Source organism: Asterias rubens, chromosome 16 (genome assembly GCF_902459465.1).
Source record: "Asterias rubens chromosome 16, eAstRub1.3, whole genome shotgun sequence".
In the NCBI taxonomy this organism is placed as follows: domain Eukaryota; kingdom Metazoa; phylum Echinodermata; class Asteroidea; order Forcipulatida; family Asteriidae; genus Asterias; species Asterias rubens.
Genome location: NC_047077.1, coordinates 8,545,806 through 8,568,938, shown reverse-complemented (window position 1 = coordinate 8,568,938; position 23,133 = coordinate 8,545,806). Strand labels below are relative to the sequence as shown.

At 36.9% G+C, this 23,133-nt stretch overlaps 1 protein-coding gene across 1 annotated transcript; it reads right to left on the bottom strand.

The window, feature by feature from the left end:
* Window positions 1-2,945: 2,945 nt before the first annotated feature.
* LOC117301088 lies at window positions 2,946-21,747 on the bottom strand. Its single transcript, XM_033784971.1, has 2 exons — window positions 21,074-21,747; window positions 2,946-3,460 (listed from the first exon to the last, which is right to left on the bottom strand). The coding sequence occupies exon 2, from the start codon at window positions 3,366-3,368 to the stop codon at window positions 2,946-2,948; it is 423 nt and encodes a 140-aa protein (XP_033640862.1). The 5' UTR covers window positions 3,369-3,460; window positions 21,074-21,747.
* Window positions 21,748-23,133: the final 1,386 nt, after the last annotated feature.

Genomic DNA, 23,133 nt, shown 5'->3' with positions numbered 1-23,133 from the left:
TTTATAATGTATTTTTTAGAAAGTCTGTGCTTTAATTGGTTAATTGTTCATCACTTTGCATACAAGTTATGAATAATGCGCGTTTCTGATAAGAAAAAATAATAAATAAAAAAACATGCAAAGAAAGGGGTTACAAAATGCCCTTGTGGCAAACCACTCAACTTGCGAAAGTGGTCTCCCATTCCAGTTGCTTGGGATCGCGGCTCTACAAAGCTTTCCGAGCCAGGTGAAGGCCTTGACAAAAGGCTACCACAAGCCCCGATGAAAATGTACAGGTAAATGCTGAGCATTTTACGGTCATCAATCTGTTGAACTGTATGCCCTGTTCATCATCCCCTACTGTCCAAATCCGGAAACCTATCATTTCATTTCAGAACACATACACTCACAAATCAGGTCATTTATGGTTTCACTTAGCAACCTACAAAATGTCGAACCCATATGCATTTCCACGACTCTCTAGGCTAAAACTGTTTCCTATTGAATCACACCCAATAACAGGTTAGATGTACTTTGTGGAAAATGAAATTTATAAACAATAGTTTGTAAGAAATCCAAACGTTGAGCCATATTCAATAAACTCCGGAGAATTAAAACCTTCAAGAAAGACTGCTCTCCACACTACGTTTTCAGATCCTGAAAGCCAACTTAGTATTAAATTTTGAGCAAAATATTCCTCATCCTAACTGGCATTGGTCAAAGACCACTCTTCTGGGAACTGCTTTAAAGGCAGGGTATACTTCTTGTATTTTCAATTGTAATTGGTGTATCCCAACATATGCATAAAATAACAAACCTGTAAATTTTTTGAGTCAATCAAAGGGTCTATGTACTTTTTGAAGAACAAAAAACACAATGTCTACAGATTTACGCTAAACTTAAACAGCTTGAAGACAATGAGAGTAGAAAGCTTCGCTGAAAATATTACTTGCTGAGGTGCTGTAGTTTTTGAGAAATGAGTAAAACAATGTCATGAAAACAATTTACGTCTCAGTTATGATGAGACAAAAATTATTTTAGCATGTAAAAACGTTTTTTTCATAATATTGTTTTACTCATTCTCAAAAACTACAACACCTCAGCAACTAATATTTAAAGGTACGCTTTCTACTATCATTATCTTCAAACTGTGTAAGTTTAGTGTCAATCTGTGGACATTGTGTTTTGTGTTACAAAAAGTACCCAAATCGTTTAAGCATCAAAGTGGCAAGAGAATCATGAAAGAAAAAACACCCAATGTTGCAAAAACCTCAGTGTTTTTTCAGATGCATAATAAAAGGCTTCAGGCCTGATAAAGTCTTTTTATTTTTGAGTGAGAAATACCTCTTTTTCAAAAACTTTGTTACTTCAGAGGGAGCCACTTCTCACAATGTTTTATACTTTTAGTTCAGCTACCCATTGCTCGTTACCAAGTAAGTTTTTATGCTAATAATTATTTTGAGTAATTAATTACCAATAGACCCTAGTTACCAGTGCCTTTAAATTAATGGGCGTGTTGACACATCTCAAGTTCAAGAGATGTTTTCATTAACATGTAGTTTGGCGTGTTACACACTGAAGGTCTAGTACCAACCAAGATATTAGATTGAACAACTCTCTCGTACTTCTGTACTCAGATTTATTATCTATAAAGTACAGATCCCATGTATCGTATAAATGTAGCCTACATGATTGCATGGATCAGTGAGCCCAGCCTTTATCCAGCCCTATAACATTTTATTTTGTTTTTATCTCGCAGAACGATCAGAATTTTATTTTGCTTCATGCAGCGCCACGGCACGGGTAGCCTACAGATACTCATCTTTGCATCGCATAGATCGAGCGATTGGTTTGGAGCACACTTTCTGGCGGTCACCGTGTAGCTGACATGGAGCCGCTGGCAGGAAAGTGCAAAGTTGAGGTCTCATTGTGCCGTTACTGCAGGCTACGAGGACATCATATTAATCAACAGGAAACTCAGACAAAGAACCAACGTATGTCGTCGGATGCGGCTCTGGCGAAGCTGAAATTTATCATCTACAGATCTGTCAGGCCACTCATCCTTTTACGTGTCTTTTTTTTAAGTACACAATACAGGCAAATATTTCACAGGGTTTTTCAAGTAATTTTTCATCAATATTAATCAAGATAAATTGTTTTATTGCAAGTTAAGGAAAGCTAGTGGTACTTTAGTTGAGGAATATTCATATGAAATCAATACTACAGGGAAAAATAGCAGCAATGTCTACCATGCTTGAACCCTTCTTTCCGACCTTTCTTTTGCTACACAATCTGATGATTATTTTGCATGGGGGCCATGAGTTTTAAACAAATTTTAGACAAAAAATTTTTTTTTTTTTTAAAAGTTGTATTTAAGAGGGATGAATCTTCATTTTGCTTTTAGTATAGGTGGTATGGGAGGTTGGGACTTTTTCTTAATTTTAAGCCTAGTCCTAGGAGTTAATCAAACCGGAGTGTGGGTTCGAATCCCGGTCGTGACACTTGTGTCCTTGAGCAAGATACTTTACTATAATTGCTTCTCTTCACCCAGGGGAATAAATGGGTACCTGCGAGGGTAGAGGTTGATATTGTGAATGAAAAAGCCTTTGGAGCGATATAAACTGTTGCCCAGGTTGTATACTCCCAAGGGAGCTGAGAAACATTAAAAAGGGATGTTATTGGCCCTATGACCAGGGCACTAATGTAAAGCGCTTAGAGAATTAAGTGTTAGTTATTAGGCGCTATATAAATCGAAAGTTATTATAAAGTTATTATTAAGGCGTGAGTCCTAAGTTAGGACAGCAAAGATGATTAACTTGTCCTAACTCTTATATAAATCCACCCCTGCTTCGGCTCTGTCAGTACTGAAATCATACTTCTGGTGCAAGAATAGATGGGATATGTCCCGAGAACCGTGGCTCTGAAAATAACGATTGAGGGAGGATTAGTTGAAACAAAACGTGTACTTACACCAATATGTGATAGATGACTGCACACCATCCTGTAGGTCTCTCCAGAAAGTTGTAAATCTTTGTCTGCACTTTGCGAAATTTTGCATCTCGTTTGGACTGTCTGTACGCTAACGGTTTGCCTAAGAGGCTCATGCGTTGCTGCTGCAGCCGCTCATGGCTGTTCCGTCCGTTCATTTTGGCAAATTCACTCTTGACCTTCTTTCTAAGTTCACTGTGCTCATCATCCTCATCATCATCCACTAAGAAACCAACTCGCTGGCGGGTGGAGCGTACAATCGGCATCTCAGGCTTCTCTGGACTTGGAGTGTTGGCTTTCTCTACCTCGGTGGCGCTGTCGGTGGCCATCGACGCCCCGCTGGCGCCGGATGGGTTCAAAGGTTGCATCTCCGCCTCTTCTGTCGCGTCGCTTCCAGACATGGTTTTGGGCGACCTATCCCGTCGATACGTAATCCAAAAATGTGACTTCTCAGCGACCCTCCAGACTGCACTTCAGACTTGAGGCCGAGTACCTGTGTACGAATAAAACGAATAGAATAGAAGAGTGTTTTTAGCTTTGAGCTCAAGCTAATAGTGGACTTAGGTGAGCGTGTTTGTACAATTACCCATAGGATAAGATTGATGGATATAGCGCAACGGGTTAATCGCATGCTGACAATCACCACCTTGCAGCGATAAGGACTTTCCCAAACATCATTAAAAACTCAGCCATAAATACAGCATCTCAAGGGTTGCACAAGATGCAGTCAACATCTCTCCTCTACATGTATAAGTCAGACAACATCTTAAACACAGTCCTTAGAAAGATTGTTTGACGGATATATCATGACAGTGAATATCTGCGAGTGTAAGCTGTGTAAGCTGTGTGTGGGAGTGGGTGGGATGGAGGGACGTGTGACCAAACCTTGTATCTGGCACTCGTTTATATTACTTAGCTCTCTGATAACTTCAAGGGCAAGAAACTTGGCAACAAAACACAGTTTATCATATTTAATTAGCATATAAATGAAGTCATTTCGGAGAGGATTATTGAGAGATGTGAAATTTGGTCAGCGGCTTTACGGAGGTACACACCTTCCGTAATTAACTTTAAATAATATGAATAGATAATCCTGTTGTGTTTCAATTTGGTGGCTGGGAGCTTACCATTGTCATCGTATGCTTAAAGACACTGGACACCTTTGGTAATTGTCAAAGACCAGTCTTCTCACTTGGTGTATCTCAACATATGCATAAAATAACAAACCTGTGAAAATTTTAGTTCAATTGGTCGTCGAAGTTGCGAGATAATAATAAAAGAAAAAAACACCTTGTCATTCGAAGTTGTGTGCTTTTAGATGGTTGATTTTGTGACCTCAAATTGTGAATCGGACTCTCGAAATCAAATTTGTGGAAAATTACTTATTTCTCTAACTATGTCACTTCAGAGGGAGCCGTTTCTCATAATGTTGTATACTATCAACCTCTCCCCATTACTCGTAATCAAGAAAGGTACTATGATAAAAATTATTTTGAGTAATCACCTATAGTGTCAACTGCCTCTAAATGCATGTAAGCTTTGTGAGCAAGCCATAGACATTTAGCCGCTTCAATTTATGCACAGCGGTATTGCTCTATTATGCAGACCTAATATTTTGTCTAATTCCTCAAACTCGAAAGCAATCATAATTTCTGATTCTCTTTGCATACAAAAGGGATCCAAACCACTCTTCCTTTCAGCTTTTTGGTTCGTTGAAGAATTGATTTGAATGCAATAAAAACAACCTTTATAGACCGTATTGAATAACCCCTTTTTTGCTATGTATGTCGCCATCTTGTAGGGCAAACTGTATGCGCATCCAAATGCGTACATCATCGAAGCACGCAGCACGCAACATTCCAGGTTTGATTTCTACAGCATATGCACGCACACAAACACGCACACACGCACAGACGCCATCTTGTAGGTCAGATATTTGAGCCGCGTGACGTCATATTCAATACGGTCTATACTGAAAAACGCTGTTGTACTTTTCTCACCAATTAAGGTTTTATTGGCTTTAAGTTTAAGAGTGATTTCCAAACAAAAACCTTTCATTTAAGTTTTCAGTTTATATGTTTAAACAATGTTCACTAAGGCCCACAATGTTAAGTTTCAACACTTCCAATGCTTAACGTTTTAAACTAAGATAAAAAATTAATAAGCAATGCAACTTTTGCACCGATAGTGGCTATTTTGCAGAATATAACAGGGTAATGAAAACAGTTCTCGATTATATGCTTCGAAATTGCGTGGTTTTCCTTTCACTTTGCGAACTAACACGGTCGACCGTGTTAGTCGACGAGGTAAAAGGAAAACCACGCAATTTCGAGTGATACTTGTGTGGATCATTATGTTCTACTTTTAAAATATCTTTCTAATCATATGTATTTTGTAACAAATGGTTGCAAACGCTTTTCAAAGACCAACTCGACCGATCCAAGGCAACGTGTTCCTTTAATATTTATAAAAACAAATTAACCAACTAAGGTTTAACCAGTAAACAAGTTATATAAAGCAAATCAAATTAAATGTAAGATGGACAATGCAAGTCACACCCATAATTCAACATACTGCTAAAAATTGTATTCTTGAAAAGAGAAACAAAGTATTTCTTAATAATAAATTCTTGTGTCACTTCTACAAATATTTATTTTTGTAGGGGTGACACAAATGTGTTTTCTTTGCAATAATAATAAGAATCGCACTTTATACACCTGAACTTCTAACATTAGTACTGGGCCATTTAATTCATTCCTTAAACATCTCAGCTTCTTGTGGAGTATACAAAAAAAAGGTGGGGAAAAAAAACGCACTACTCTGCTAAATCAATCACAAGAACCATCGCTGCCTTTCCGGGTACCCATTTACCCCTGAGTGGAGAGAAGCTCAGGGACACAAGAGTCACTACGGGGATTCGAACCCACACTGTGCCGAACACAAACACCAGAGCTTGAGTTCGGTGCTCTAATCTGCTCGGCCACAATACCCCTTGAAATAAAGTTCATATTCCAAGACTATAATTTATTTAGCAGTACATGCCTTTAAGATTGCTCTCAAGACATCTGCCCTTGGAGCGCTTATCTTGAAGACATGTCATCTTCTGTATTTATTAGTGCAGGATTAAAACCTTTATCAGTGTGTGATTCGGATTAGTCTGGAATGTTTCTACATTCCCAGTTGCTACAAACTTTCTCTGTAATAGATTTGAGTTACGCAAGGTTCAACCTTAGAGGTGGTCCCCTGGCCAAATGCCACTTGAAACAGCAGCGGACCAGCTGAAACACCTTGCCAAGTTGTCCGGCTGACCAGTCAAACTTATCTGCAACGGTACTACAAAACTCTGCCTATTTATCTGTTATAATAAGGTTCGGATAAAACGAAACAACAAGATATTGTATCAATCGGTATCAAGAAATTCTTTAACAACATTGACGGACCTTCAAAAACCTTGCGGATCAGTAAAAAAACAAGCCAACTGGTCTTGCTGGCCAGTTGACAACAAAGTTAAGGCTAACCCCTGATTTGTGCTGTCTGTGTGTCCATGTTTTTTCAAAGGTATCGTATCTCCTGTGACTGCTCTCTATTTATATGACAAAATCCTGCGTCAAAGACCCTTCAATTCTATCGCTTTCAATGTATTTTCACTTGGTGTATCCAACGTATGCATAAAACGAAACATTTGTTTGAAAATGTTGACTCATCACACTTGGTCATCAAAGTTGAAAAAGATTACTGAAAGCAAAAACACCATTGCTGCATAAATTGGTTTGCTTATACTTCAAGCCTGAAGTCTTTCAACAGATTCCATTATTTCAGTGAGAAATCACCTCTTTCTCTAAAACTATATTTCTTCAGAGGGAGCCGTTTCTCACAATGTTTTATACTATCAACAGCTCTCCATTCCTTGTTACAGGTAAGTTTTTATGCTAACAATTATGTTGAGTAATTACCAATAGTGTCCAGTGCCTTTAACTATTTTTGCATTAATACCATCGGTCCTTTTGGTTGGTAAGTTGTTTACAACAGCTTATTCTATTTTCTCATTTAACTATTTAGTTCTAAAACAACTGCTCATCATCACCTTAGAAAATATCTATAATTTTTGTCTTTCTCAATTCATACCACAGAGAAAGAATCATTCAAAACCATCACAGGAAAAACAGCAGGTGTTGGGTTTTCACAGTACAGTTGATTACTAACGATCTGTGATGGTGACACACATACAGTGAGTGTATGTTCATTAACCATGCCAATCAATATCACTTGCCAAACCGATCTTGCCTTTTGGCCTCTTTTATTGTCTCCAAATGGAATCAATACAACTCAATGGGGTTACAGGCGTTGCTGGGTAAAAAAGGTATGAAACTGAAATCTCATTTTGCTAGAGGGTAGAAGGTGTGAAAGAGAGGTTATGCGGTAACACCATGTGAATATCTCTTTTTGGGTGTTGGTTCTGAGAAGAACCGGTTAACCACACCATCTTTTCAAAACCAACATGCTTATCCACCGGTTCTTTTCAGAACCAACATGGTCATCCACTGGTTCTTTTCAGACCCAACATGCTTATCCACCGGTTCTTTTCAAAACCAACATGGTTAGCCACCGGTTCTTTTCAAAACCAACATGCTTATCCACCGGTTCTTTTCAGAAAAGAACCACTATTGGATATCCACCGGTTCTTTTCAGAAAAGAACCAACATTGTTATCTACCGGTTCTTTTCAGAACCAACATGGATATCCACCGGTTCTTTTCCGAACCAACACTCAAAAAGAGATATTCACATGGTTTTGAGTGTTGCATAGTTCTGAAAAGAACTAGTGGTTAACCACAAGGATTCAACACTATTCAAAGAGATATTCACATGGTGTTAAATACTGCATACCTCTCTTAGTTATACATTCACAGTGCAAAGTTTTGAATCCCACTCAGAAATATTGTTAAAATTATGGCATTTCCACTCCCTAGAAAACAGATTTCCCAAGGTAGCAGGGTCAAAAATATAAAATATAAAATTATGTAAGTTAATTACTTGCAGTTAACATCAGACAGACCAATGGAACAGTAGTCTTTACAAGTCAGAAGCCTTTAAAATGATTCTAGATAATCACAAAACAACATAATGCTCATAGCATTTTTAACTTTCTGTTATATCTCAACGAATATTTTGTTTTCCGGTTGTGTTTGGGAACTTTTTTAGAATTGTGATGCTTTTTGTCCTTTTACGCTTATCAGATCTACATAGACACAAAATTGATAAAGACACCCAGCGTATATCGCACACCATTCATTCAGAGGTTAATAATTATTCACGGATTATCGCTTTTGATCAGATAAAAAGGTTGTCACCGCTGCTGCCAAAAATACATGCAGATCACGAAAACTACTTTTATGACCGCCGGAAAAATGCTGCCCATTCACTGACAAACAACTTTTATGTCCAAAGGGATAGTTGTGTATGGAACAAAAAAGGGAATCAACACACTTGTTCCTAGAAGTGATGGATCTTATGCTTTTTTAAACACACAAAGAAAAAAGAAACAACAACAGCGCAGCAAAACCAGCAATGACAAAAAGCAACAACAACAACAAACATTTGCTAGCCTTTCTTTGTTAAGCCGTTTTTGAGTTGTTATACAAGCACTTAATTGATCTTAACTGATCTAGTTTAAAACCACTCTTCATGATTCATCCATTTTGTAAGACCTCAAACAACAGAATTTATTACTTTTATTGTCTTAAATTTTGATATTTCAAATGTACCTTTTCATACTTTTTAAAATTCTTAAAAGAATCCGCAGAAACCCTGGTTTTCATAAAAAGAATATGCTAGCCCCCACCCCCCACCCCTATGGTCTACATTTTCTCAGTTCGAAACTGCATTTAAGAGTATCAAATAAACAAATTCAGTATTACTATGTGAAGTTCCGGAGACCCTACTTGAAATTCGGTCTACAGATTTACCTGGTCAGATAAGAATTCAGATTCCTTAAGCTGAACGTGTCAGGACATGTTTCCCTCCGAATCATTTCAATCAAGAAACGGTCATGGATTCACAGATTAAACCAGTTCCATACAAAATGGCGGACTTTACGGTACCGCATTAAGATGGTGACAAGATTCACTCTGGGGCCATTAAGATAACAAAACTTGTTTTTAGTTTTAAGGTGTCCAAGAAATAGGTGGACTATATCATAAGTTTTATGGGTTGACTTAATTTCCATTCATCTGAAAACAGTTCCATACAAAATGGCAGACTGTACGGTACTGCATTTAGATGGTGACAAGATTCTCTCTTGGGCCATCAAGATAACAAAACTTGTTCTTAGTATTGAGGTGTCAAAGAAATAGGTAGACTATATCATAAATTTTTGGGTTGATTTAATTTCCACTCATCTGGAAACAGTTCAATACAAAATTGTGGACTTTACGGTACGGCATTAAGATGGTAACAAGATTCAGTCTTGGGCCATCAAGATAACAAAGCTTGTTCTCAGTACAAAATTTCCCAAGAAATAGGTGGGCTATATCATAAGTTTTATGGGTTGATTCCTCATTAATGTTCATAATTACGTCATTCCTTTCACCTGGAAACAGCTCCTTATAAAATGGCGGACTTTACGGTACCGCATTAAAGACGGTGACAAGATTCACCCTAAGGCCATCCAGATAATAAAACTGGTTCTCAGTATTATACTCTGGAAATTTACAATCCCCAAAGTCTAGAATCCAAATGTGGGCACCCATTTTATTTATGACAATGTTGTAAAATGTAGGCAAATAATTCGCAAACGCTGTGATATTTGTTGAGAACAACAAATATTAACCTAAAGTTTTTGTTTACTCATCTGATTTTTCTGCCAGAACAGAAGTGTTTCAATTAGAGAGCAGATAAAAATAAAATAATATCAAATCATTTTAAAATACCTGACTCAATGTCTAAGAATACAGGAAAATGCAACACACAAGGATTTCAAATACAGTCATCGAAACTCATCGAAAAATATACTAACAATTCTAAATTTATTCACAATTTCATCATGAAAATATTGCGCATAGTATCATTGTCAACCAAGGACATCACAAATTGTTTTTTTGTTATCAGAAAGGTCAATTTCTTTGGTCAGGGAATGTTTTCCCGAAGCTTACACATAAAAAAAATCCCTGAGGAGGAAAAATAATGAAAGGATGGTTTATGTTAATGTAAGAAGTGAGTGGTTGATCCTTCATCTATATTTAGCATGTTATATGTAGAAATCACATAGTAGTCTTTTGTCTGATGAATTTTTTTATTTTTTTTTTTAATGCATAATTTCTTAAAATGTTATTTCACTGTTGCCGAAGACGCAATAATGAAGCTTTACATTTTAGTGCCCTGGTCAATGGGCTAATAACAATCCTTTTGAATCTTTCTCAGCTCCCTGGGAAGACCTGGGCAAACGTATAGTGCTCCAGTGGCTTTTCACAAACACAATATCAAACTCTACCCTCGCAGGTACCCATTTATTACCCATTTTAGTTGATATATTTTGAAGGAACAACACAACAGTGCAGACAGTTAGCTTTGGCGCCAATAGCAAACTTCACAATCTAACTTAGAGTAGAGTTCATAATGCCAATCTTATGCCTTGGGCACTATACAATCTTAGGTGATGACATTCTGGAGCTGTGCATTGTAAACAAATGGTATACAAAAATTGTTGTTTATTTTTATGAGATATTGCCTAACATCACAAGGTCACAGACGGCCACTTCAAGGTGAGCGCTTACACTGAACTGATTTTGGCTGTCGACCAACATCGTCTGTCATCAGGGGCACTTTGCCACCTACTGTTAGAAAGCGGTTGGTCAGGGTGCCTTTGATTATAGACAATGTGACCCCTGACTTCACTCGAAAACCATAACATGATTCGCGCACATACTGCCGGGCAGTGTTTTGGCAGCCAGCTAGAAAGTGTATGCAATCTTACCATGACTACGCCCCTTTTTGCCTGCAAAACATGCATTAGGCATATGTATCATCCACTAGGAGCATGGTTGGAATGGACTAGAATGTCTTACCTTCCAAACTTAAAAAACTAAACAATAATAACTAAAGACATTGCTCAAGGGCACAAGTATAAAGACCGTGGTTCGAACCGACACAAAACCACAGCTTGGGTCCAGTGACCTACATGTAGACTGCTGGAACAGGGCATGCAATTCATTAGCATTAATTTACACTGCACTTTGCACTGCCAGTGTGGCAGGAGGTTCTAGCCTCCCCCCAGAGACTCTGTCCCCCCATATGGCCAACTGTGTACAAACTTCTCTTAATATCGCCCTCTTTTGAATCAACCTTCTCCAGACCATGTTAAAGGCACTGGACACTCTTGGTAATTACTCAAAATAATTGTTAGCTTAAAAACTTGCTTGGTAACATGCAATAGAGAGCTGTTGATAGTATAAAACATTGTGACAAACGGCTCTCTCTGGAGTAACATAGTTCTTCGAGAAAGAAGTAGGTTTCCACTAAAATATTTTAATTTGATTTTGAAACCTCAGAATTAGATTTTGAGATCCCGAAATCAAGCATCTGAAAAAAGCACAAAATTTGTTTTCTTCAATTATTATTTCGCAACTTCGACGACCAATTGAGTTCAAATTTTCACAGGTTTGTTATTTTGTGCATTATGTTGAGATACACCAAGTGAGAAGACTGGTCTTTGACAATTACCAAAGGTGTCCAGTGTCTTTAATTTCCCATATGAGGGACAAAATCTCCTGGGCCAAATAGGGCTGCTTAACGGCCTAGTTTGTGGTTACTGTATAGTTTCCATTTCATATTGCTGCTACTCGTAAGCATAGGAAAATGCATGCTAACATTCTGGTACTTACTACATGAAAATAAATGACGTAACAATATAAATCCATGGTGAACACGCAAGATGGTCGCCTAATTTTCTTGCTAACCAGTGAAATACATTTACACCTTATAGCACAGTTTTCTGCTAGAGTAAGCACGGAAATTTGCTTACCGTTAAGCAGGACTATGAATATGGGCCCTGGTGAGTAATTTCCCTGTGACACCCATTCCAGTACGTCAGACTCCCCAACAGAATGGGGCTTCCAGCTTTTTAAAAATACTTGTTTATGAGAAGGGGGGGGGGGAACCACACATTTTACTCTTCAGAAAACCTGATCGCAAGTACCATTATCTTTAATGTACATTTTCCAGCCGGTCAGATTCTTTGTGTTTGTTAGCTATTATTGTGAAGCGGACAAAAGCTGTAATTACGGGCCTTCACAGACGGGAGTCCTTTACAAAATTGATGAACTGCACTCGATGTGTTTCCCCTGACAACCGACCGTATGTGTTTTTCTCCCTCCTTAAATTTTCCCCTCAAGGTCAGGAAAAAAACAACTATAAATAGTTAACTTTGATGAGCATATATTATTGGATGTGATAAATTCTGCAAAATATGTGAGTAGCAATTTACCTCATTGGGCCCATTCATTAAAGATCTCCTTTTTGTCTTGAAGGGTTTTGGTAGCTTTTGTAGATCAAGTTTTGGCGAAGACGAGAATCCCTACTCAATGGAAGACAGGTAATGTTATATTCTTGCAGAAGTTTCAGCTTCATTAGTCCCCACGTTTTTGAAAAATTTGTAAAAATCACGGCGTAAGTTTTTCTAGGAGAGTTGCGCAAATCCGTTGTACATGCGAGAATAATTGAGACAAAATCCATTGTTCTAGCAATAAAAAATAAAAATAAAAATAATATACACACACAAAATTATACCCCAAATGCCTGATTAACATAGACACATGGGTCTACCAAACAGCTCAGAAGAACAGCAATTATACAGTCTGGAAAAAATTGAGTTATTTTGCACTGTGCAGTTTCAATATAATAATACCTAAAATACCTAAAATAATATTACTTAAAGGATTTGGGTTCTTTTTCAAAATGTCCATAGGTTTACATTAAACTTACAGGGTTTGAAGATAATGATAGTGGAAAGCTTCCCTTCAAATATTACTTAGTGAGGTGCAGTAGTTTTTGAGAAATGAGTAAAACAATGCAATGAAAATAAGGTTTGTAAATGCTTAAAATAATTTTGGTCTCATGAGACCAAAATTATTTTCATGACATTGTTTTTCTCATTACCAAGTCCTAAGCAGCTAAGGAAGTAAAATGTTTTGTTGTTTTGATTATTTGTTGCAATGGAACTAAACATCTTGAAACGATAATTTCATTTGCAAAATGCAATCTTGAGCAGTTTTCACAGCCACACTGTAAGATCAGTAACAGTCAGTATTAGAACACTTATTCATCACAAGATATGAAAATAATTAAATTATAATATCATATTCTTACTCAGTGTACCATTAATTCTTATAACCATCAGGCAGGAAAAATTATTCCATCTGGACACTTGTTTTCTTAAAGGGACAGTCATCAACTGAAATAGTTACTTTGTTAAATATGTGACAATAGCTTCAACCTTACACTGCAAAAACAATGGTCAAACTATGTGACACATTTTGTTGGGCAAAGTAAATTCCACAATTATTGGTCAAAAATTGCCCATTGAAAGCAACAATTGGTACTGTTGGGCAAACTTTCTGTTTGCCCTTTTTTTTTACAAGAAGTGAAACAAAAGTTGGGCAAATGTTTTGCAAATATTTCGTAATCTGAATTCATCATAACTGTTGGTTACAATGTTGCCCATATTTTGGGCAACTTTTTGGTAGTTTGAATTTATCGTAATTGTTGGTGAAAATGATGCACATTAGTTGGGCAAATGATCCAATCATGCGCATTTCGATCAAAGATTTGCACAACCATTGGGCAAGTTTTATGCAACATCTGGGCATTGTTCCCGCGAAATGCTGTACGAAGTGCATGCATAAAAGCATAAAGTGCATGCATAAAAGCATAAAAACAATCTTTTCCAACATGGCGAGTGGAGGAGTGGCTGTGACCGTGTCGTCTCTCTTAAAAGAGCGGGGTTGCCCAGTGGTTATAGAACCTTTTGCAGGTTAGTTTTTAACTAAATACGAAAAGTTGTTTCCTATTTAGTTGTACTCAGTTGTAAAAGTGGCAGAGCAAAAAACACACAGTGCTACTGCCATTGAATTATTTTCAGTTTGAAGATGCCATTCGTGTACTTGTATTGTAATGTTACAAACATCGTACAGTCAGTGCATTGTATGTAGTATAGACATGCAATGAATGACACTATCGCAGCATTGCTTGCACTACAACTGTCACGACTGTGTACAGCTTAACAGAAAACAAACGTTATTTAGTTAAAAACTAACCTTCAAAAGCGTCTATATAAACCACTGGGAAATCCCAAGTTTTTAAAAGAGACGCCGAGGGCAAAGCTCGCCACCACTCGCCACTGTGGAAAAAATCGTTTCGATTCATGGACGTACGACGTAGATCACAGGAACTGTGAATCAAATGGTTAGTTAAATTCACCATTTTTTGGATAACACAATACATATTGACCAACTTTTGTTCATAAAAACCCCAACACTTGGTCAAGTATAATTGCTCAACTTTTACATCAAACCTTTCTACCCAACAACTGGTTAAACAAATTTAACCAACAAAGTTGATTAAGATTTTGCCCAACAATATGGCTATTTTATTTGACCTATAAGTTGGTCAAAATGTTTGTCCAAACTTGTTGGGTACAATTTTGACCAACAGTTTAGAGAGTTCATAATTAGACCTAACGTTGGTCAAAATGTTGGTCAAAATATACCCAATATTTTATGCAGTGTATAAAATGGTCAACACAACACACCCCCACGCAACCTTAAGGTTTGTGGGATCCTACTAATGTTCCATTATTCCCTTTTTCTAAAGAAGTTCTCTGTGTGGTACCACTTTAGAAAATAAACCAAACCAAATATACCGATGGTATAAATGCAAAAAGAAACAAACAATGGGGAAGCACCTCAACTCAGGGTCGCAGGGGGAGGGAAGCTCAACCCAGGGGCCAGCTTAACCAAGGGGGTGGGGGACCTGCCTTTTAAACAAATTTTGGCAACACAGTTGGGTAAATTTGAAGACAGCAAGCATAGAAACATTTTTAAGATGGAATTTTCATCCCAAGTAATTTTTTTGCTGACGAGAGCATGACATTAAAAGATATCTACCTGCGCTAATTCATTATTAAAGCAGTAACAAGTCTCCATAACAGTTGCAGCTGATCACCTATCAGGAATACATGCAACCAATGTTTCGAAAAATAATGTATGACAAGTTTTTGGTTCTTTTCCCCAAAAAGATTAAAGGCACTTGACAATATTTGTAAATTACTCAAAATAATTTTTAGCATAAAAACTTACTTGGTAACGAGCAATGGAGAGCTGTTGATAGTATAAAACATAGTGAGAAACGGCTCCCTCTGAAGTAACGTAGTTTTTGAGAAAGTAATGTCTCACTCAATTAATAAAATACTTCAGCCTGAAGCCTCTTATCATTAGTTTCTTCTGAAGGCATAACAAGTAGTGCAACAAGGGTGTTTTTTCTTTCATTATTCTCTTGCAAATTTTGATAATGAATTGAGCCCAAATTTTCACAGATTTATTTATTGTATGCTTATGTTGGGATACACGAGAATACTGGTCTTTGACAATTACCAAAGGTGTCCAGCGCCTTTAAATATAATGTGTTGAAAAATGTGAGAGTTTGTGACTGCACGAATCCGATCAAGTATTGATCAAATTCACACATTTCAAGAAGGATGACACCTGCCTCAAAGACACAGTATAGGATACATCAGAAACAGAAAAAAAAATAAAACTAAATTGTCACTATGATATCCTATCAATCATACAGATTTTTTTTTTTCCAGCTGCAACATGAATTATTTTCATTTTTTATGTTAAAGCTGAATGGAACGATTTTCAACGAAAAGGGTTTTTGTTTTTTCAACAAATATTTTTCTTTTAGCGAATTTTGACAAATGATGATGTTTCAAAATGATACATAATTTGATAAAACATTTTATGCAATATATGAAATGTATCGCAGATTCAACGTTTTATTCGATTGAATCTCTTAACCCTCCTTGGAGGGAAACATTCTTTAAAATGTTAGACATGATCAACGGCTGCCGTGCTTCTTTACAAAGCAAGTGTTTATATGGTCATCAACTTTTGAAGGTGATTACCAAAGTTCACCCTCCCTTTAAATGTACTGGACACTAATATCAAAAATAGCATAAAAACTTACTTGGTAATAATAAAAATAATAAAGTAATGAATTTTATGAAGTGCACTAATCCATCAATATTGGAATGAGAGCTGTTGGTAGTTTAAAACATACGAAATAACGTAGTTTTTCAGAAAGAGGTATTTTCTCACTCAAATTTTCAAAGACTTCAGGCCTGAAGCCTATTATTATGCATCTGAAAGCCCACAGAGTTGTGCAACAAGGGTGTTTTTTTTCTGCCAATATTGTCTTGCAAATTCAATGACAATTGAGCCCAAATTTCCACTTGTTTGTTATTTTATACATATGTTGGGATTATGCCAAGTGAGAATACTGGTCCTTGACAATAACCAAAGGTGTCCAGTGCCTGTAAAGTGAAAATGGACTTTTATATAAGTTGTTGAATTTTAAAAGTTGCCCTCCAGCAATTTATTCTCTCTTCCTGTAAGAATCTCTGACCTAGAGCGCCGTTGATGTTTTTTCAATCACGTTACTGACACTAAGAGTGTATAATGATGAAGTTTATTCACACAACCACTGATGATACACTTAAGAAAGTAATGTATGCTAACTCAATACGCCAGTTACTCAATTAGTGACACTCCAACAATTCACCTAGAAATTGTTTTGCCTTTAATTTTACTTTATTGGAGAGTGACCTTCTTGTGTGTTAAATCTGAATTAGGATATCAAAATTATAACTGTTTTTTAGTTCAGAATTACGATGGCTATACTTCTCGGGACTGTTGGCACTTTTGCATAATAGGGAATATAAATTTGTAGGCCTATAAGCCCAAAACCCACGCATTAGTCATGCATTATGCGCAATGCAATGAAAGTACACGCCAAGCAATGCACATATTCAATGTATCTGAATTTTGTAAGGTGCGTTATGATAAGCTTTCAACCACTAAACATACTCTGCTGGGGTTGAAATGTGAAGCCATGGCAATACTTTTGATAAGAATGATAGAAACAAAAAAACTTTGTATCATACCTTTGTCTGTATATGGTAATGACTCTGCAAACGAATCTCTAAACAAACTTGGCAAGAAGTGCAGCAAGCAGCTTTGGATAACATAAGACATTTTTTGAAACATTTCAGTTCAAAGTACTGTGGTTTCAAAGACAAATTTATCACCTTTTTGTTTGAGAAGCACTACTATTAACACTTCCAACATTATGTGAGTTCCTCTTAGGGATTATTCAACCTGCATTTTAAATTCTACATATTTAATCCGGATTTTCAACGATATCTCAAAAGACCACCTTTTGAAACAAAAGTTTTCAGGGGTTACTTTTATTGTATAATACCACATGATTGAAACATTTGAAGGGTTCCAAACACCCAACATACACAGACCCTTTAACTGATAGCTCTCAAGCCCAATAAATACTCTACACTAGGGGAATGTCATCCACCTGCTCCTCAACATCACAAATTGACTCATTTCTAATTCATTTTAATCGCTCGGTAGATCGTTTAAAAGAAAATGTCCCAGGCACATCGCTCCGGAAGGACTTTTGATTAAGAAGTGATATCAGCTAATAAAAGTAGATATCGGTTAAAAGGGGGAGGGTCGTCCATTCCTATTTTTAATAATAATAATGAAAACTTATAAAGTGCATAAATCCATAAAAGTGCTTATGGCGCTAAAATACAAACAATAACATTGAAATAATATATATACAATAACACAAAATTTAAACGTAAGCATAAGTTGAGAGAAATCTAGACATCTACGATTATCTTATTTAGAATTCCATGTAGGCCATTCTATTTTAGCATTTACACTCTTGGATTAGACTTCATTACAATCCCATTGAGACCATGCCTGGAAAATAAGTTCAGCCAATGCTGGTGGGTCTAGGAGGAGCTTTTCCTGAATGACCTCAATCCTTTTTCCCAAGAACACTAAAATTATGTAATAATCTTTAATAATCCCTCATAGATTAAACTCCCATCAAATCTTCAAAAGCAATTACAGTCACAACTTATAATAATAATACATAAAAAAAAATATAAAAAAAATAAAAACGTATTAGACGACACTCTCCTGACCTTGTCAAGTTTTGAGGACTATAACCACCAAGTACCAAGAAAACTCTGCGGTTTTTAACAAAGTAATAACTGGAGACAACAATTCCCAAAGTTCTCCACAAATTGCCAGTCAAATTTTGAGTAACTTGTGACCAAACATTGAACTGTTGGGGGCATGTCAACTTTTTAATTTATGCGGTGCCATTTTTAATTTTTATTTCTGTGAAAATTTGCGCAGGAAAGCTCGGGAGCCAACTTTGAACACTGCGCGATCTTTGTCGTTCATCCATAATTTGTCGTTCATCCATAACTTGTTGTGACTAAATAATGGTGTATAAGAGAATTTACGTCCAGAGTTTAAAAGGGTGTTAGAGGTTCTGCTAGATGCCAACTTCTGTCTTAAGTGTTGCTTTTGTTAAAAAAAAACATGGTAGAATGTCCACAAAAATAGGTCTGCTCATGTCCCCACACTTTGCCACAAGAAATTTTCACCCTCTGTCTTTAAAGGTATCAAAACCATTTAATGTCACATCCAAAGGACAAAGCAATTTCAAACGTTTATTTAAGTTTTCTCAAAAACCTGACAACTGATGAAGCTGAAACTTCGACAGGAAAATAATATATTATACAAACATTGATTATTCATCATGAGTAGGGATTCATGTCATAACCAAACACTGGATCTAAAAAAGGTATCAAAACCCTTTAATGACATATCCAAAGGACAAAGCAATCATAAACATTTATTTTAGTTTTTAGTTTTAAGAAATGCCTAAGATCTGCAGTTGTCAGTAGGTCGTTGTTCCGATCTCAATGGAGATGCCTGTTTTCCCACAGGACTCCTGAGAGCGCTATGTGAAAACGTCACTGACCGGTAAACTCATGTACTTTATCTCCCTATTCAGGTTAAGTGAAACCAATACCACCAACTGTGTTTAAAAGCCATGAATCCTTATTGCAATTAATAATAATATAATCATAGAAATTTCTTCACTTCAATAGATTTCCACACTTCAATGAAAAGTAGACCATTTTAATTTAATAACCCATCCCCACTCCAAGTTGATGTGTATAAACTGATATGGGTAAATTGAGAATCCCTACTGCCCCAATACTAAAACAAAATCACCCATAGGGTCTACACAAAAGGGTTTTGCGGATTCTCATCAAATTGTTGTCTTGGTTTTTCAAAGTTCAAAGCAAAACCAGTACACTGTTCACAGATCCACTCATTAAGCTTATCAGCACATTTGATATTATTTTTTTCTATCCTTATCACCAACAAAAATCCCTTTGAAGAAACTTTAATTGAACCAACTGCACTGATGACATTCAATTACAACAAATGAACTATAAAGGACAGGGTTCATTGAATACTCCAATGTAGGCCTACAGGTTTCTTGGAAGAAAACAATAAAGGAGGAGAAGGGGGGGGGTGTCTCAACAATGTTGTAATTTACATATGTCCTTTACAAACAACAATCACAATTCACAATCGTCATCATCATCATCAACATCATTATCTTCCTATACTGTGCAGAAACCTCCTCTTGAGTATCCTCGCACAATGAGAGCTAAAATATTAAAGGAACACTTTGCCTTGGATCGGTCGAGTTGGTCTTTGAAAAGCGTTTGTAACCGTTTGTTATTAAATGCACATGGTTAGAAAGATGACTTAAAAGTAGAATACAATGATCCACACAAATTTGCCTTGAAATTGCGTGGTTTTCCTTTTACTCTGTGAACTAACACGGTCGGCCATTTATGGGAGTCAAAAATTTAACTCCCATAAATGGCCGACCGTGTTAGTCGACGAGGTAAAAGGAAAACCACACAATTTCGAGTGACACTTGTGTGGATCATTATATTCTACTTTTAAAATATCTGTCTAATCATATGCATTTTATAACAAACGGTTACAAGCGCTTTTCAAAGACCAACTTGACCGATCCAACGCAACGTGTTTCTTTAAATAATTACAAACAAGGATACTGACAAAATAAGGAGACCGCCAACATAGGCCTAGATAGCTCAGTTGGTAGAGCGCCGGCATGTTAATCTGGAAGTTCAAATCCCTCTCCAGTCAAATTTTCTTTGATCGAAATATAAAAAGGACATAGCGCCTTGAGCGTCTTTTAGGCGGAATTTGGCACTATATAAGTTTTCGTTATTATTAATTGGTAACTCAATGTACATGTTTCTTGGAAGAAAACTGCATGATAAGGGGTTGAGAATCTAAGGAATTTGTTCAACACCCTGTTGTCACTCATAAATAATATTCACAAAGCATAATGAGAGCTCAATAAATAATTTAAAACACCCTAAACAAGGATATTGACACATTAGGGAGACCACCACTATAGGGCTAGATGGTTTCTGTTGTAGAGCCAAGCATGACAATTGGTTTGAGGAAAAAAGTAGGAACTTTTTCCAGTACACAAATCCTGCTCCAGTAAATTTGTCTTGGTTCAACCCCGAATCAAAATTTAAAATAACAACTTAGACATCAAAAGGTAACCCACAATAATGCCTACCTAAATTCCTGCGCAGAAGTTTGTTAGTTCAAATATTTTCATCCACGTTACTGTTTCACAACTTTTAAGCAATTTTGTTTTCTACATTGTTAATATTTTCTCAATCAGGTATTAAATTTGTGTTTTTTCTAATTTTTAATCTCTGTATGTTTTCCTCTGGTCGCCATGGGAATTTTGTTTTTAAACAAAATAAACCAATAATGAATGAATGAATGAATCCCGCTTCAGTAAATTTTTCTTGGTTCAACCCTAAATCAAAATTTAAAAACACAAATTATTTAGACACCACAATTTAACCCACAAAAAAAGCCTACCTGAATTCCTGAGCAGCATTATACATGGTAGAGAATCCATTAATCTACAGTGCGTCACTCACCAGCACCACCAACACAATTCACACGCCGTATGATGTATGTCAACATATCTACACTCTAAATGCGAACGGCAAACAACTCAAGCCGAAATCTTTCCACAAGCGAATGTGGACACTGAACAAAATTATTCATCAAAGGCTTTCTGATAACTCGGTAGAATGTCATAGGGCCTCTTCCCTTGTGGACATCACTCCTGGCGACGAGAGTATCAACAATAAATTGTAAACATGGTAGGAAAAAAAATAATCCGGCTTGAGATCAACTTGACCGGTAACCTCTCAGTGTTAATGACACTATCGCTTGTTAATAACTCTTAGCTGGTTTCATCTTCTTGTGTAAGGAGCCGCCGATATCAACTCCGACCACCCAAAACAATTAATTCACTTGAGCGTTTCAATGAACGGCGCACTCCATCCACGGACCCGTACGTTTCTCCCAAGTTGTGTATTTCTATATCAGAACACAGAGAGTGCCGCACTGGCTTGTGTTCATTGCAGTGACTTATACAGTTATGTACAGAATGAGTGTAGTGAGTGGATACCAAAACCTATGCACAGACTCCCCCTCATACACACACACGCATCAATAAAATGCACTGATGAAATGCCGCTACACACAACATAGATTTCTGTGAATGTCTGTCATTTGGTACGGCACAAAGCCACTTTTTTGTTTTCAGCAAATAAGGAGAGCTTTCAATCATTAGAATAATACAAATACAAAGTAATTACTTCTTACTATTCTTCAAATGTCAATATTTGAGAAGAATATATTAAGTTTGTGTTTATCCACCAGCAATGGACCAAATATTCAGGATTGTAACATTCTTATAATCTAAGGTTGTTGATTGTTGCTGTTACTCTTGTACAATTGCATCCCAGCCTACAAGCTTAATCTAGGGCTTGATTGTTGCTGTTACACTTGTACAATTGCATCCCAGCCTACAAGCTTAATCTAGGGCTTGATTGTTGCTGTTACTCTTGTACAATTGCATCCCAGCCTACAAGCTTAATCTAGGGCTTGATTGTTGCTGTTACACTTGTACAATTGCATCCCAGCCTACAAGCTTAATCTAGGGCTTGATTGTTGCTGTTACTCTTGTACAATTGCATCCCAGCCTACAAGCTTAATCTAGGGCTTGATTGTTGCTGTTACTCTTGTACAATTGCATCCCAGCCTACAAGCTTAATCTAGGGCTTGATTGTTGCTGTTACTCTTGTACAATTGCATCCCAGCCTACAAGCTTAATCTAGGGCTTGATTGTTGCTGTTACTCTTGTACAATTGCATCCCAGCCTACAAGCTTAATCTAGGGCTTGATTGTTGCTGTTACTCTTGTACAATTGCATCCCAGCCTACAAGCTTAATCTAGGGCTTGATTGTTGCTGTTACTCTTGTACAATTGCATCCCAGCCCACAAGCTTAATCTAGGGCTTGATTGTTGCTGTTACTCTTGTACAATTGCATCCCAGCCCACAAGCTTAATCTAGGGCTTGATTGTTGCTGTTACTCTTGTACAATTGCATCCCAGCCTACAAGCTTAATCTAGGGCTTGATTGTTGCTGTTACTCTTGTACAATTGCATCCCAGCCTACAAGCTTAATCTAGGGCTTGATTGTTGCTGTTACTCTTGTACAATTGCATCCCAGCCTACAAGCTTAATCTAGGGCTTGATTGTTGCTGTTACTCTTGTACAATTGCATCCCAGCCTACAAGCTTAAACTAGGGCTTGATTGTTGCTGTTACACGTGTACAATTGCATCCCAGCCTACAAGCTTAATTTAGGGCTTGATTGTTGCTGTTACTCTTGTACAATTGCATCCCAGCCTACAAGCTTAATCTAGGGCTTGATTGTTGCTGTTACTCTTGTACAATTGCATCCCAGCCTACAAGCTTAATCTAGGGCTTGATTGTTGCTGTTACTCTTGTACAATTGCATCCCAGCCTACAAGCTTTTGCTTTTAATGGGGCATGCCTCCATACAGTTACATTTATTTATAC